Consider the following 17,801-nt stretch of genomic DNA (forward strand, 5'->3'; position numbering starts at 1 on the left):
ATATATGGAGATTTCTTATCTCTCTCCTTTTATTCCCATGTAATGAGATTTCAGCATATCTGTTTGTGTTCTTTAGTGTTCTTTTATGCCCATACATGGAGTTCTGTGAGGCATGCCCAAATAAGGAGTCCAGGCCAGTCTATGACATCAGTACTATGATGCCAGTTTGATGACACCAGGCTACTATTAATCAATATTTTCCTCTCACCAGAATAGTCTCCATACATGTACAGTATATGGGCATATTGCATTTGTGACATGATTTTAAGGTCGCTTCGCATAGTGAAAATCTCCATATATGGGCATGTCACTTTTTTGATGTCCACCCCAAGTATTTATTTATGTGATGTTTTCAAGCCGTGCTCCTGGACATGTCAGGTACGAAGCGTTACGTACAAAGCGTCCAGAAGCGTGGCCTACATCTGGCCTACATCTGGCCTACATCTTAGCACAACGCACTCAAAGTTTGTTGTACTCCCAACCTCCAGGGTCACATTGGCCAAGCTTCGCGGGACGCTTAATGAAATTAACTCATAAATAGCACTCCGCACTTCACACCTAAGTGTGATTTATTTATTTAATGTGTTGTACAAATAACAGTGTTGACTTGTCTTTACCATTAAAGCTACTGCACTGAAAGGTGGAGACAAACTTCCAAACATCCTGTGCCATTGAAGAGAGACGTGTGTGCTGCTGAGAACGTCTAATATCCAAGCATAGAACACCAGGTTCTGGGCATTCACCTGCACAATCGGTGTTGTTAAGCATGCATGGCAACAGTTGTGTATGTGGTGTCAGACCAGATCTCTGGCTAGCTTATATATGACATGGACTACCTTGCTACTATATTGTAGCCTACTGTATATACACTATGTTGTAGCCTATATACAGAGTGACAGAGACAGATTCAGTTTTAAGAGGGCAATAGAGAATAGAAGAGAAGACGTGAGAAGGAGAGAGCAATAGAACAAGAAGAGATAATAGAATAGAGGCATATAAGGACGCAACTGGGCAGGTCACCACAGCACATACATAGACACATCTTCACCCCTGGCTGTTTCCCTGTCACAGCTCATGTATAGCAGCAGATTTAACGAGCTCCTGCAAGCAGCGAGGTCCAATTCTTCACAGACTCAGGTTTTCCCCCGTTCCAAGTGTCCATCTGCAGCTGCCTACAAGGCTCGGATCTTTGACCACAAATGCAAGAGGACCACCCACGATGACCTCTCCCGTCAAATGCCGAGGAATAGACAAATCCCCAGCTCCATAACCAGCCAGAAACAAGGGGACACAGACAAACCAAGAAGATCCTGCAGTCACCATCAACCGCTTACCTGGACTTTAACTCGGCCAGAAGTAACCTCGCTTTGGCAGATTTGCACAGGAACCGGGAAGCAAACCCACGTCTGTAAACAGTGTGACAAGAGATTCAGTCGAATAGACAATTTGAAGGTACACCAGCGTATCCATACAGGAGAAAAACCTTTTCAATGCAAACAGTGTGACAAGAGTTTCCGTCAGCCGAGTCACCAGAAGACACACCAGCGTGTTCACGCTGGTGGAAAACTGCTCCACTCTAAACAGTGTGACAAGAGTCAGTCGAGTGACCCGAAGAAACACATTCTCCAAACTGGCGAAAAACGTCTTGACAAGGGTTTCCGCCTGTTTGATAACCTTCCAGCTGAGAAAACCCACGTCTGTAAGCAGTGTGGCAAGAGTTGCAGCCGTGCAGACAACCTTAGGATACACCAGCGTATCCACACTGGAGAAAAACCTTTCCACTGTAACCAATGTGAAAAGAGTTTCCGTCAGCCAAGTCACTTGAAGAGACACCGACGTTGCCATATTGGAAGAATAATTCATAATCAATAAACAATGTGGCAAGGGTTTTAACGAGTTATAGTTCTGAACTAACACACTGTTATTGGTGTGACAAGGGTTTGGATGAGTTGGGTATTCTGAAGGCACCAGTGCTTCCTATACTTTATAAAATAATATAATAATAAATAAATAATTAAATCCCCATTTCCTGCAGGCCAGATTTGTGGCTCACTACGACTCACTCATCTATGACGTATATGACTTTCTTTTTTTTTTTGGAAAGGCACTGTAAACCAAAGTGGAAACGTCCTATTGTTGGATGGACATATGCCCATATATGGAGATCCCAAACTTTCTCAAACTGATTGGTTAAAATACTTGACATATAGAGAAATCCCCTTATATGGGAATGCCTCTTTCAGAACTGCAGCAGAGTCAATTGAGACAGAGAGTCCTGCCAATGGGGGTCCGGAAAATGAACCGTGGTCGCGTGACCCATGTGTCGGCTCCAGAGTGACAAACGGTAGTGACAAAGGCAGTGGCGCAAATATCGGCAGTTTTAGGTATTTATACAACATGCCAACTGTTTTAACGTATTGCACAGTGACAGCTAAAGTATCTATAATATTTACTTTATACTATTGCCAAAGACGATCTAAAACAAAGGGGTTTAAGAACAATAAAGCTGGGCCGTTGCCTTATCACCCGCTATTCACTGGGTCATAGCGTTGGTAACATGCACAATAGCACCACCGAGTGGCACAGTGGAAGTAAGGCAATGAAAGGCATGTTGTCTGTTGAGACTGTCAGTTCTCAACAGCTCAACAGCTTGCTAACCAATTCTCGTGATACAGCCGGCTCAGAAACTATTATTTTGCTCTTTTGAGACGTCAGTTAGAGTTCTCAACGGGCCTGAAAATTAAGGCCCGGCCCTGACTGGGCCCTAACTGGGTCGGCCCCTAGAATAAAAATCACACCCGTGTGAACTGAGCGGTGGTTTACCCCCCCCCCCCCCCCCCTCCCCCCTTCCCCCCTGTGTGTGTGTGTGTGTGTGTGTGTGTGTGTGTGTGTGTGTGTGTGTGCGTGTGTGTGTGTGCCTGGCCTGGCCTGGCCTGAAAACAGCGCCCCTCCCTTAACATGTGTGGTTAGAAAAGGTACTATACCACATTCTTGAGGCTACATACGGACGCACCCACCCACCCACATACACACACGTACCTCTACACACACGGCCACGTATAGGAGCGGCGTGACCACCGCTCAAAAAGGAAGGATATAATACGGGGGCGTGTCCCAGCGTGGTACCGGGGTATTGCACATTGCGCAGTGTAACTGGAGCTGCCATGGTGGAGTGTTCCAGCAGAGGCGCTAGATAAAAAAGATCATGATCTGTTCTCAGTAGAGCGAGGTGTGTGCTTGTTTGTTTGGTTCTCTCCTGGTTCTCTCTCCTCCACTCACCTAAACAGCTGCAGGTTTGTAATTCTCATCCACAACACAGACTAATTGACATAGTAAATAAGGAACTGTGAAAGTGACACAAACACCCACAAGTTATTAGGCCTAGTATCTGTTGTGTTTGTTTGTCTCTACTGTTTTTTTGTTTTTTGAAGCGGTGGAAACCGCTTCCAATGAATGGCTTTGTGTGTATCACGCCCATATATGGTCATTTCAGTCCAGAATGAACAGGTTTTTTCAAAAACAGAATGTCCGTTACCTCCAATTTTTCTGTGTACCACGCCCATATATGGTCATTTCAGTCCAGAATGAACAGGTTTTTTCAAAAACACAATGTCCGTTACCTTATGTCCATATATGGTCACTCCAGGCCAGAATGAACAGGTTTTTCCTGTCCCGTACGTGTAAAATATCAGTCCAGAATGAATAGGCTTTTTCAAATATGCAATAGGTCTCACTTATTGCATAGGTCTCACCTATTGCATTGGATTGGTGAAGCTTCACATGACAATTCAACGGTAATAGCATGGTTTATACTAAATAATTATTAACTTTGCTATAGTCAGCATGGAGAGGAACATGTACAATTTGATCGTCTCATCAAATGACTTGGTTTCATGTGCTATTGGAGGTTTTATCTGTCCACCGCTTCACTTCGAACCGATAATAATAAATAATAAACTATAACTTTGGGCTAATTCAGGAATATGCAACACATAGTTGTGCCTATTAGAGCACCAAATATGCCTACTTGTTATGTGGCATAAGAACATAATTATGAACAAATGAAGACCAAGTCCCCAGCGGGCAATTAAAGTGATACAAAACAAACAAACAACTACCATTTAATGGTTACACGCCGCCATCTACTGAGCCAAAGTGGAGGTGCAGGCCAGATTGCACTGCGCATGTGCAATACCCTGGTACCACGCTGGGACACACCCCCGTATTATATCCTTCCTTTTTATTCTAGGTCGGCCCGAGGCCCTACCCGGCCCGACTAGTTAGCATACATTTTAGGCCCTACCCTACCCTAAATGTCGGGTCGGGTTCGGGTATGGTCGGGTTCTCATTACTCTATCACAGAGTAATAGTAATAAAATAATAAAAAATATATTTTCTTTTTTCATTGAGCCCGAGGCCCAACTAATTAGCATACATTTTAGGCCCTACCCTACCCTAAATGTCGGGTCGGGTTCGGGTATGGACGGTTTCGGGCAGAATTTGAGAACTCTAATGTCAGTATATTATATCGTTTGCAAATCAGAAAACAAGGTATCAAAACAATAACCTGTGATATATCTTCTTTCATTTGTCTGAATCGATTATTTATACAAAGGTCACAGTCGTTTAAAAATTATGTTTGTTCATAACCTGAGCAGCTTCTCTCATTTATTCCAGTGCATTTTGTAAACTTCCGGTTAAGAGATTTGTCACTTAAGAAGCTCCTCACGAGCCGCCATTGGACTCGCCCCATGAAGTCAACGTAGGTGGCGTAACTCTTCGTATTGTAGGTAGAAGGCTCTGTACTGCAGGGGTCATCAGAGGTGTCATTTGGGGGGTCCCAAGGAATAGCAATTGCCACCCCCTAGAGAAGGGGTCTTCAATATTTTTCAGGCCAAGGACCCCCTATAGCTGAGAGAGATGAAGCAGTAACTACATAGCCTATTGTACTGTGTTGCAGATTAAACTTTTTCATACATATACTTTATGGATTTGTTTGACACACATTATCTTTTCTTTGAATATGTTGGATTCGTGCTAATGTGAATTATCAGACCTTTTACACAGTTGGCTATGTAATTATTTGCTCTGCTCTTTTTTTCCTCAACCCCCTTTGGTAACTCTGAGGACCACCCTAGGTGTACCGGACCCCCTGTTGAAGACCCCTGCCCTAGAGTTCATAATTAACCTCCAATTCCATTATTTTATGCATATATTCTCCACTTCCGACTTCTTTTGCATTTTAATCCAATTTTATATCAGCCCCCGTCCATCTACATGGGATAACACCTATGTGACACATGTTATACACATGTATTTTCTTATCTGCAGCCATACATTCATTATGCAAGTTACTTTCATCCACCCATCTCTATTTTGGCTCGTGTCATTTTGGCTCACGTTGTGAGCTTGCTGATCGTATTTTTTTCCTTTTAAATGATGCCTCTAGGGGTGATGAAGGGAAGTGGGAATGTGTGTTGGACCGAGATTAGGTTGATGGAATATGGGTGAGGTGAAGAGGGAAGAGACAGACAAAGAACTAGAAAGATGCAATTGGAAATTGCAAGTGTGGTTGCTGTGACGCGAGTCACACGTGCAAATGCATTCCGTCTTACCATTTGAATTTTCCCCATTCAAGTCTGTGGGGAAAAAACAATGGCCATATATGTCAGTCCTTGTCCCTTTTATGCCCATTTATGGAGATCCCTGATGTCATCAATATTAAGCCTACATCTTGGAATGCCCATATATGGACATACTGGGTCAGTCTCATGTGATCTATGGTGTCAGTCATCTCTTTTCTTTCTTTCTTTCTTTCTTTCTTTCTTTCTTTCTTTCTTTCTTTCTTTCTGCATATACTGTAGGCATCACTTCCTGTGTACCATTTGATTGATTGATTGATTGATTGATTGATTTACTACTTTACAGTTAGCAAAACAGTACAGAGGTACAATTATACGATAGTGCTAAAAGGATAACACAAAAAGTCCTAAGTTCATCGATTGAGTCTATTGAAGTAGAGGAAGGATGGAGGGGTTTTCTTTTACTGTACGTACTATAAAACATTTAGATGATTTTCCTTTCCCATGATATTGTGAAAATAGCCGATCAACATGCTCACAATGCCTCGCAGCGCGAGGCATTGTGAGCATGTTGATCGGCTATTTTCACAATAGAACCGTGTTATCCAAAATGTAATGCCTCTTTTCCATGAGGACTCCCTTCTTTGCCATACCCTAGCTTTTGATGAACTGACGCGACTGACTGACTGACTGACTGACTGACTGACTGACATACTGACTGACAGCCGGTGGAGGTTTTGATAGTAACTGCGACCTGACGGTCGCAATAATTCCTACATCAAGAGAAAACAATGACTAAAACATGCATTTTAACTGCTAAATGAATCCATACATTTTCTGTCCTTCCACTTAACTTCCCAATTTCTACATTATATAATTTATAATGTAAGAATACGACATCTTTGTTGTTATTTTCAGTGGAAAACATTGCAATGTGAGAATAACTTGAAGATGGAAGCTGTTGCTGCTTATGACCAAGAGGTTAGCCTGGGAAATCTGGGCATGTGAATGGATATTATTCAGCTCTCTGCTCAGCAGCTACTGTTTATGTGACCTTGAGAAGGCATCCAACCCCCCCAGCTGCCTCTCCACAGAGAAGCTCCTCGGTGGCCAGCACTAGAAGAATGATTGCACCGGGCAACTCTGAGGCTTGAATGTTTAACCGATGTGAGGCTGGGCATTACTGAGAAATGAACCGCGGTGACCAAAGTACTGCATAATACTAAAGTAAATAGGCAGGTATTCAAAAGTACAAATTACAAATTATAGGGATGGGACGATAAGCAATATTATTGTTTATCGTGATAAAAAAACACTCACGATAATCCTAGCGTGGAGATTTAATTTATTGCGATATCGTGCATATCTGGTACCACTTAAACCCTCTATAATAGGTAAAAGGTACTTATATTATAGCCTATACTTGATAGTCTTTTTTTCACTCTCTATCAAATGTCTTTGCCAAAAAATAGACGATCTACAAGCTCACAACGCGTCGCAGTGCGACGCGTTGTGAGCTTGTAGATCTGATAGTTTTTGGCAAATGTTCCACGCCACATAATGGATTTTGATTATTGCGATAATATCGTAAATCGCGATTTTTTTTTGTCACAATAATCGTGATATGAATTGTTCATATTGTCATCACTATTACAAAGTATGTTTTCTTTTTTTATATGCTTTTCTGCATTTCCAAAAGAATAGTGAAAATACACCACTGAAAATGAAATTGTGGCCAAGTAACGTAGCCTTGGACCAAAAAAAAGTGTATTTAATTTTTTTACATCATCATCAGTGTTAGCAGAGTGCACTAGTAGCAGTAATCATCATTCTTCATCCTTCATTCTGTGGATTATTATTATTATTTTCAAGGGCATTACACTGGGCTGGCCATATATAAGAGGGTGTCTGTCTGTCTGGAAATATTTAACCTTAGGTTTGTAATGGAAGACAATAGGCCTAAAACCTTGCCCGAATTTGGAGTTAAAACGTCATATTTTTGCGACCATACTGTAGGTGGCTACTTAGTATGAAAGCCACCAGACCCTGTCTGTCACTCAAAATCCCTCATTATTTTGTCACTCTTCTTTGTCACTCTTCTGACATTACAATGACATCACAATATAGCTGACCTGTTCTGACATCACCTCATCCCAATTCAGCAGAGGGATATAGAATATATAGCCCCATATATGGAGATATAGCCCCATATATGGAGATCCCTGATGTCATCAATATCATTCAGCAGAAAGATATAGGATATAGCCCCATGGAGATCTCTGATGGCATCAATATCATCCCAGCTCAGCAGAAGGATATAGCTGACCTGTTCTGACATCACAATGATATGATGCTATATCCCGCAGCTATATCCTTCTGCTGAGCTGGGATGTGGTGTTGTGATATCAGAACAGCTCAGTGCAAATTAATTCTGTCTTGGCCATTCATTGGCCATTCAGCAGCCCTGTTGCAGAGCCTGTTTAGCCACAAAGGTTGAAGCGGCCATTAAAGCTGTGGCGGAACGTTTTGTAAGTCATTGGCAGCTTTTGTTGTGTATACCCATGAAGTCGGTGCGATTTGCAGTTACACCTGACAATGTGTGTCAGACCATTACCACTAATGTGATTACTCTGGGGGCTTTTCAACGGCACACACCTGAGATGTTTATCTTCGTTTGTTGTTTGCCTATGTCTCTTAATTACTTCTGTTGCAACAACATTGCCACGCGCACGCACATGTTCACATGCGCGCACGCACGCACGCACGCACGCACGCACGCACGCACGCACGCACGCACACACGCACACACACACACACACACACACACACACACACACACACAGTGACAAATCCTCAGTGGTTCTCTAAGCACAGCAGGGCACCTATCTCGCCATCACTCAACATCCTGTTCCTTGTCAAGTCCCGCCGTCTCTCTCGCTGTGTGCTATTTCCCCGTGGTCCTGTTCCAAGCAACGGCGTTTTTTCGTTCCTTTCCCAGGAAAAACATATGGTCCCCAGGGGTTTCCTTATCCCCTTGTTCACCCTCATAGTGGGCATGCGGAGCCGCGGGTACACAGGCTTGGCGGTGAACAGACTGGAGTGAACACAACAAACAAGATGAGTCGCACAGTATCGGTCAGGCTGAAACAACACAGAGGACCATGCTAAGATGGCGCAGGTTGCAAACATTATAATTACTGTTCCTGGTGTTGATGTTGCAATGTGCAGTACTACAACAACAACAACAACAACAACAACGACGACAACATAAAAAGGACATCTCGTATTCTAACTGCCCTGCACTAGCTAATGTTAAAACTCTGAACATCAGCATATTTGACTGTAAGCACATTTTATGTACTTACTGTACGCTATACTTTCAAAGAGATTGCCTCTAATGTTTTTTTTTCCTTCTACTTCTTTTTTGTTAAAAGAGCACGCAAAAGATGTAGGTTGAAACCAGGGCAGGAATTTCAGGGAGGCCATGAAGGCCATGGCCGTCGTTGCCCCACAGTTTGGCCTTGTGCCCCTCCAAAAAATGGCATGAACTGAGGCCACAGTGGCTTTAATGTCCCAGCTGACTGTACCACTTTCTCCTCTGTCTCTGTCTTGTCAATATGTGGACACCAGTGTCTTTTGGTGAGTCCCCATTTTTCTTTTATTTGTGCAGGGCTGAACATGGATCAGATCGTAAATACTCATTTATTTCACTGCAGTCTACATATTACATTTAAAATCATCCTTGACCCATTTCAATGTACCAAAATTGTGTTTTATTTGATGGCCTTCCTGCCCTGGCATTTGGCATTTGTGCCCTCAAACAAAGGACAACACCAAAGGCCAAGTGGCCTTGCCCCTAAAATGATGAAATTCCAGGCCTGGTTGAAACGATACATAAATAAACCGATCCAACACTCTTTTACACCAGGAGAGTGTTTCGCCCACCTTCACTTACTCCATTTTGTTTACTACCAAGACAGTTGATACTATCACTCCAGTTCTTAGATCTTTGCACCGGCTCCGCGTCTGTCAGAGCATCGATTTAAAAATACTAATACTGTTGCTTTGTAAGGTGTTGAATCGTTTAGAGCCGACATACATTTCTGATCTTGTGTTGTAGCATGAACCATCCAGACCTCTGAGGTCGTCTGGTACAGGTCCGCCCTCTGTTCCCAGAATCAGAACAAAACGTAGAGCATTCAGTTTTTATGCACCAACACATAATATCTGGAACAAACTCCAAGAAAACTGCAGGTTTCTCACAACTCTGTTCTTTCAAAACAAAGCTAAAGGGCTTTTTTGTTTTTGCTTGTGTGCTTTTACTTTGTTTGTTTGTTTGCCAGACGGCTGAAGGCCAGAGACAAGGTTTTCGCTGATGTCTGTCCGTCCATGTGTCTGTCTGTGCCTTGATGATTAATGTTTTGTGTATAGCACTTATAAACGTGCCTTGCCTTACACAACTGCAGTGTACAGGTAGACTACAAATATCAAAATGATACTCGGAGAGACAAAGGAGACAACATCAACGGTGGAAATTCAATCCCCCAGAGCTGTCCCACTATTGCTTATCTTTGTCCACTCCTGTCAAAACAGAAGAAGAAAAAAAATGGTGGAGTCTACTCTCTACTGTACGCGATAATGGAATCCGTCGGAGATGGGGTTGAATAAATTAGAAGGCGTGGCTTGTGATTGGCTGGAGTGGAGGTCTGGAGCGCTCGGCTGTGGGCACTTAGACCATGTGGGTGAATGTTAACCTCTATGCCTAAACCTACCCCTAACCCTAACCTCAGTAAAACAATGCCTAAACCTACCCCTAACCTTATCCTCAGTAAAACTATGCCTAAACCTAACCCTAACCCTAACCTCAGTAAAACTATGCCTAAACCTAACCCTAACCTCAGTAAAACGATGCCTAAACCTAACCCTAACCCTAACCCTAACCTCAGTAAAACTATGCCTAAACCTAACCCTAACCTCAGTAAAACTATGCCTAAACCTAACACTAACCCTAACCCTAACCTCAGTAAAACTATGCCTAACCCTAACCTCAGTAACCCTGATGCTGGCGATGAGCTCCGACCTGCCGACGCTGGTGAATCGAAAAGAAGCGCTCCTTCCCCCACCGTCTCCTACGGATTCAAAACTAGCCTACTGTACCTCAAAGTGTGGTTCAAAACTAGCCTACTGTACCTCAAAGTGTGGTTCAAAACTAGCCTACTGTACCTCAAAGTGTGGTCCGGGGTCCATGGGGCCCCAGGCTAAATGTGACCGAACACAGCTGAGGGCTAGTCATTGAATTTTATTTTTTTCATTTTCATTTTTTCATTTCATTTGAAAGCTGGGAATCAGCTACAAAATGATATATTGGTTGTGAAGATTGACCCAACAGTTTTGTAGATATAGCTTATAGAGTTATGCCATGCAGAAATACTAGATCTGAGAAATTCAGCCTTTTAGATAAAACTAGTCCTTACCCGTTCAAAGATATGAGCTCCGAAATGATGTGCAGTGTGCACACGGTATGTGAGGGATGGAAAGTAACTTTAACTGGTACTTGCATGATAATATGTAGGAGCATCAATGTAAGAAATACCCGTTTCGTTTAATGGCTATGTGTGTGTGTGTGTGTGTGTGTGTGTGTGTGTGTGTGTGTGTGTGTGCGTGCAGCGGTTTGGACCGTGAGACCATCCGCAGAGTAGTCTGTGTTTCTTTTTGAGAGGGTCGGTCCGCCTGAAAAACGCGTTTTGGAACGAAACGGTTACGTTTTGCGCGTTTGTGACGCCCTCTACGGGTGGAATTGGAAATGCTTCTGGGGATTCGTTGAGTAAGCCACCCGCAACCTGTGGCAGAAATTCAGTGTTGACTCGACGTTTTGTTTGTGATTTATGGCTATTGTTTGCAAAACGGGCCCCTCCCGCTAACTTTGGAAGCCCGTTACGAACGAACGGTATGGACTATCAAAATATCCCTTGACTATGTTCATTGCATGGGTTCAGAGATCATGTGTACCCATTCTCGTGACATTTGAAGAAAATATGTAGGAAAAGGAGCAAAAAGTGTGTTTTGGAGAAAATTCAAAATGGCGGAAAATCTATCCTGACGCAAATGGGCGGGGCCTATATGGGGAGATGCGTATTGACCCAAGGAATCCAGGGAAAAAAGAATTTAAATTTTTCGACCTACGGTTCAAGAGTTACAGGCCGAAACGTAAAGTGGACTGTTATAGCGCCACCATGAGGCCAACTGACAAAGTTATTTTTTATTTAATCCTTGATATCATTATAAATCTCCTCTCAGAGTTTTGTAACTGTAGCCCCTATGGTTTGCGAGAAAAAAAATATTGAATGTGAGTTTTTGCGATTCCCATTATAAGTCAATGGGAAAAATTAATTCACTAATAAATTAATATCAATTAAACGATTTGTGAAAGTGAAAAAAGGGCTTCACAGTTGTGCCAGGTGTGTTCATATGCTAATGGTGATGCGATTTCAGATCAATTGCTCCAGCCACTGAGGAGAAACGCTGTTTCAGACACTCACTCAGACACTCACTCAGACATTTGGTGAATTATATGTTAGATGTAACCTGCAAAATGTGAGGTTTCTCTTCACATTAATTAAAAAAAAGTCTTATTTACATGCAGAGTTAAGCTCTGGCGTTTAAGTGAAATGTATCCTGATATTTATGAAATGCTTTTGTGGCTTTATCACATTTTAGAAAAAAAAGAAAAAAAAGAAAGTAATTTCAGGGCTGGTCTAAAGCTGTGCTTTCCGAAATGACTGCCCCTCTGCTATGCTGAAATTGGTCCTTACGGGTCTGTAACTGAGAGTGAACCAACGGGTCCATGTGGTTTGGAGAACTTGAGGCCAAACAATGTCATACTGTATTTAAGAATCTCCACCATTAACGAGCCACTTCTAACCACGTAAGAAGATGTTAACCACTTCAGCCCTATTTTATACTTTCAACATTTTTCTAAAGTACCGAAAATCTGCTCGGCTATTTGTTTTGAAAATGTTCCGGGACATTTTCACCTACAGTATTATTTATTTCAGATCGCCATTATTAGTTACTGCTTCAGAAAGTGTGCTAGTCTTCCTGCATGGGGTATCACAGCAAAAATGACATTTAATGGCATGCCCAAAATAGGGACACCAGGTTGAAAGTCGTAAAAATAAAAAAAAATAAAAACCTAGTATAATAGTCACCTATTTACAGTACCCCAAGAGCCTGTGTGTGTGTGTGTGTGTGTGTGTGTGTGTGTGTGTGTGTGTGTGTGTGTGTGTGTGTGTGTGTGTGTGTGTGTGTGTGTGTGTGTGTGTGTGTGTGTGTGTGTGTGTGTGTGTGTGTGTGTGTGTGTGTGTGTGTGTGTTGTGGAGGCCAAAAAGAGAGAGGGAGAGAGAGAGTGAATTATCTCTTGCCCCTTCACTGTACCTTGTAAAGGTCCGCTGCAACAATGCCAGCTGGGGCGGGCCTGGAGATTTTTATTACTACTAAAAGTTAATGGATGGCGCATGCTGATTTCTCAGGCTCTCCATCAAGGCAGCATGACAAGCACGTCCAATCAATGCAGGCGCGCCAATTAGCCTTAGACATGACCTGCTATCACAATGCTTCACAAATTACAGTTTCATACATAGTAAATTGCTGTAATAGTGTGCACACTCCCACCTCCCGGTGAACTAGTAATGGGGACTTCCTGTTTTTCATCACAGAAGACAAGCCAGGTCAGGATGCTTTGTGGAAACACGATTAAAACATATTTTTCAATTCAAAGCATTTATTAGCGGTAACTTGTTCACCTTGGTAGAACACTGAAACGTTATACTAGCGTTATACGACGAATTACAAACATAGCCCATCTGCACACTCACAAAGTGTCACGATGCGTTGTGAGGTTGTAAATGTGCGCTACGGTTGCTATTTAATTTGTTATTTTTACATAATATAATTTAGAAAATGTTTACATGTTGAACTAATTGAATTTCTTGGCCTGGCTCCACAGGAGACGGAGCTATCTAGGAGAGTCTGCCTGGCTGGCTGGCGAATCTCACAAACCGCTCGACTGATCAGATATGTTTTATACTTTATTGAAATATGTTATATTAAACGTAACATTTTCATAATGAAAGTCAATGTTGCGCCGATTGGCTGAAACCTTGCCCAGATTTGGGCGCATTTACATCATACAGTAACAGATATTTAACAGACAAAATATGTCATAGATGACTGGTGTCACTGCCAGGCCACATTGGAGCCAAGATATTCTCACAACCTGAGATCCACATGATTCAATCTTTTTTTCTTTTCTTTTTTTACATAAACAAAAACAGGAACAATCGACAATTGACATGAACAATCGACCTCCCATTGAGGCGTTGACAAACCTACAGTATTGAGTAGGGATGGGACGATACGCGATATTATCGTTTATCGTGATAAAAAACACTCACGATAATCGTATCGTGGAGATTTAATGTATCGTGATATCATCCTCCGTCATGCACTGGGATCAATTCACCTTTTATTTGCCGAGCTGCATATCCGGTACCACTTAAACTCTCTAGAACTGGTAAAAGATACTTATAATATACATACTTGATAGTCTTTTTTTCACTCTCTATCAGATGTCTTTGCCATAAAATAGCCGATCTACAAGCTCAGCGTTGTGAGCTTGTAGATCTGGTATTTTTTGGCAAATGTTCCGCCCCAATGGATTTTGATTATCGTGATAATATTGTTCTTTTGTCACAATAATCGTGATATGAAATGTTCATATCGACCCATCCCTTTCTGTATTGAGATACAGAAAGGTGCTTGTATTGTTACATTTATGCCGGATTAACAGAGGGGTTTTCATTTAGGAGATCAGTCCCTGTAGTGGCCTCGTTAAAGTTCCCCCCGTAGGATGTTTTTCATTGCCTTTATATCCACTCCTCGGTGACATACTGTGACATATTGATGTCAAGGTAGAGAGCTTCAGGGGCCTCAGCATGATTCAAGCGCAGTGGCAGTGAGCTTTGACCTCATGTGCTGCAGTCACTTCCTGCATCAATGGCCACATTAGAGAGAGAGAGAGAGAGAGAGAGAAAGAGAGAGAGAGAGAGAGAGAGAAAGAGAGAGAGAGAGAGAGAGAGAGAGAGAGCGCACAACCAGGGGCGTCACAAGGGGGGGGAAAGTGGGACTGAGTTACTAGGGCCCAAGGTGGAGGGGTCCTAGTAACTCAATACTTTAGCTATTGAAAAAAATGCAGATATCAGATAGAGATCAAATCTTGCTTCTGAGGGGTCCCTGGAACTAAATATTTTGAGATGGGGGTCCATGGCCAAATACATTTTGGGGGTCCTTCACATGTAAAAGTTTGAGCACCACTGACATAGAAACATAGTATAGGTTTTTCCACAAACCTAAATAAAAATCACAATTTAAAAAAAAAATAGCAGATCTACAAGCTCTCAGCGCGGCACCGGTTAAAGCACATACAACATAATGCGTAATAATGCGTTCCCGGTCTAAATGGGTTAAACTCCCTCCCCCTATGAAGAACATTCATGGGGGGCCCACAGTGAATCCTTGTACCCAGGGCCCAGAATTTGGTACGACACCCCTGGAGAGCACAACATCAATAATTCACACTTCACGTTAATTACACTATGACTTCACTACTCTGTGTGCAGCGAAGGTTCATCCATTTATCAATCAATCAATCTCTTCGCCTCTCGTTTTCTCAGTCTCTCTCTCTCTCTCTCTCCCTCTTGTGCATGCAACTTGAGTGCACACTGTTGATTATGTGCATAGACACGGACCAGAGATAAAATAAATGTTTATTTTAATATGTCTCCAGAGATCAAAGTATGCTGTTTTGTTTTTATTAACAGTAGCTTGTGGGTTTCAGTGAAGTCACATGAGACTTGTGTTAATTTAGCTCTGGTGCTGCAGCAATGCCATGCACCATATTACCTCAGAGGAATTGGATGGAAAACATGTTTTTCTTGGTGATTGTAATGGCAATACGTACTCTGTTACAAGTACAAGTCCTATATTTGGCATACTTCAAGTACCAACAGTTGGTATACAAGCTCTCAACGTGTCGTGATGTGACACATTGTGTGCTTGCAGATCGTCTATTTCCGACTACAGAAATAAAGAGATGTAGTGGAGTAGAATTATGCCCCAAAAGATAACTACCTGTAAAGTAAATGTTCTTCAAAATTGTACTTAAGTTCAGAATTTGAGTTATTTAGTCATGAGCCATCTCAATACTCTGTAGTCTTTAAACAAACACCCACACATTCTTATACTCATTATTATACTGTCAAATCCATTGTTTAGTTTCTGATTATTTTGTTGGATGACAAAAGATCAGACTATTAGAAGGAGCTTAAAAGACAGTAGCGTCTTGAGATTAGAGTGTGTGCGTATGTGTGCTTGTGTTTTGTTTATGTGTTTTAGGGTATCTTCTGTCCACTGCATATATTTTCACAGTTTGTTTTTGTATTACAATAACAATTTTCTTCTGCTTATCTACAGTATAGGACTTTGTTCTGCTTACTACAAAAGATAAGGCTGTTGTGCCTGCCTGCGTGCGTGCATGCATGCGTGCTGCGTGATATGTGTGTACTGTGTATATTGTTGTGAAAATGAAAATGGGTTATTTTTTTCTGCAAACGATGACAACATGTAATTCCGTCATTACTCTGTTGCAACTACTCCTAGTATCCTTTTACATTTCTGTCCTTCCCTCTGTCTCCTCTTTTGGCCTGTCTTCTATGTCTCCTCTTTTATGTTAGATATGTAACAGAAGATTTGTCAGCATTTGAATATTTTCTAAAATGAGAAGAAAATGTACATGGTGTGAGCTTGTAAAGTCTTCGAAGGACTAAAACTGGGCTTAACTTTTCAAAAAAGAAAATCTGGAACCCTTTCAAAGGACCCCACTTCTATAACCGGTCCGGTGTCTTGAAGGAATACTTTGCCAGTTTTCAACCGTTTATTTATTGTATGAAGTGCAAACTAAAAACACCAGCTGTCCATCTTCTCTGTAGGACTCGGTATCACTGCAGGATCTTGGCTCAGACCTGGGCCCCACAATGCATCTGCCATGTCCGGAAAAAAACTACTGCGCTCCCCAGGGGGGTCCCCAAATTATTTTGGGGGGGGGACGATTAACTTAATGTGAAACATGGTTTTCTCACTCAACAGTAAACAAACCAACACAACGTTTAAGTCTATAGAGGGTATTTGCACTTTTCTAAAGTACCAATTTAAGGACTTTTTAATACCTCTAAAATGTCAAATTAACTTTGGCCAAATTGTCAAATATTAGTCAGAAATTGTGAAAATAGTAAGCATATAGATTTGTTATTTTCTCAATAGAACCGTGTTATACAAAATGTAATGCCTCAACTTTTAGTGCTCATCAGGGTGGGGGGTCCCCAGTTAAAATATGATTATTTGGGTGATCGCGGCCAGAAAAAGTTGAGAACCACTGTCGTAGAGGACTATCATGCAGTACATACGTAAGCAATTTACCCCGAGTGAGAGGACATTATGCTCTCATAATGTCCGCAGTGAGGGTGTTATCGGACGAGGCGCAGCCGAGTCCGATAACACCCTCACTCAGGACATTATGAGAGCATAATGTACGCAGCTTTTTGAGCGGTGGTCACACCGTCTCCATAGCGTGGCCGTGTGTGTATCCGTGTGTGTGTGTGTGTCTGTCTGTCTGTATGTAGCCTGTGGTGTATGTAGCCTGGCAAGCCTGCTATACCTTTTCTGACCACACATGTTAAGGGAGGGGCGCTGTTGTTCAGGCCAGCTAGGCACACTCACATTCACACACACAAATACACACACACACGCACGCACGCACGCACACACACACACACACACACACACACACACACACACACACGCAGCCTCCACCGCTCAGTTCACACAAGTGTGATTTTCTTTTTTAAAAGCTATTTCCTTCACATTCTTTTACAGAGAAGAAGCTATGATGTCCACATACTTTGAGACGGTGGATGACCTCCTGGCATCCTTTGGACCGGCTCGTGAGTGCTCCAAGGACAACGGGGGCTGCAAGAAGAACTTCAAGTGTGTGTCCGACCGCCGGCTTGACTCAACCGGCTGCATGGTAAGTGAAAAGTGTTTGAGCTTCTTGTACAGCAGTACACAGTCAAATCCTCATTGTTAACCCATTTAGTGCTCCAGACA

At 42.3% G+C, this 17,801-nt stretch overlaps 1 protein-coding gene across 1 annotated transcript in view; it reads left to right on the forward strand.

Moving 5' to 3' along the window:
* astn2 (astrotactin 2) overlaps nt 1-17,801 on the forward strand; it is a gene marked incomplete at its 5' end in the record, with an annotated part of 725,257 nt that overhangs the window by 387,023 nt on the left and 320,433 nt on the right. Inside the window, 1 exon segment of the mRNA XM_080743421.1 lies at nt 17,571-17,721. Coding sequence (XP_080599547.1) covers nt 17,571-17,721 — 151 coding nt within the window.

This window comes from Nannobrachium achirus (assembly GCF_963921795.1).
Source record: "Nannobrachium achirus genome assembly, chromosome: 15".
In the NCBI taxonomy this organism is placed as follows: domain Eukaryota; kingdom Metazoa; phylum Chordata; class Actinopteri; order Myctophiformes; family Myctophidae; genus Nannobrachium; species Nannobrachium achirus.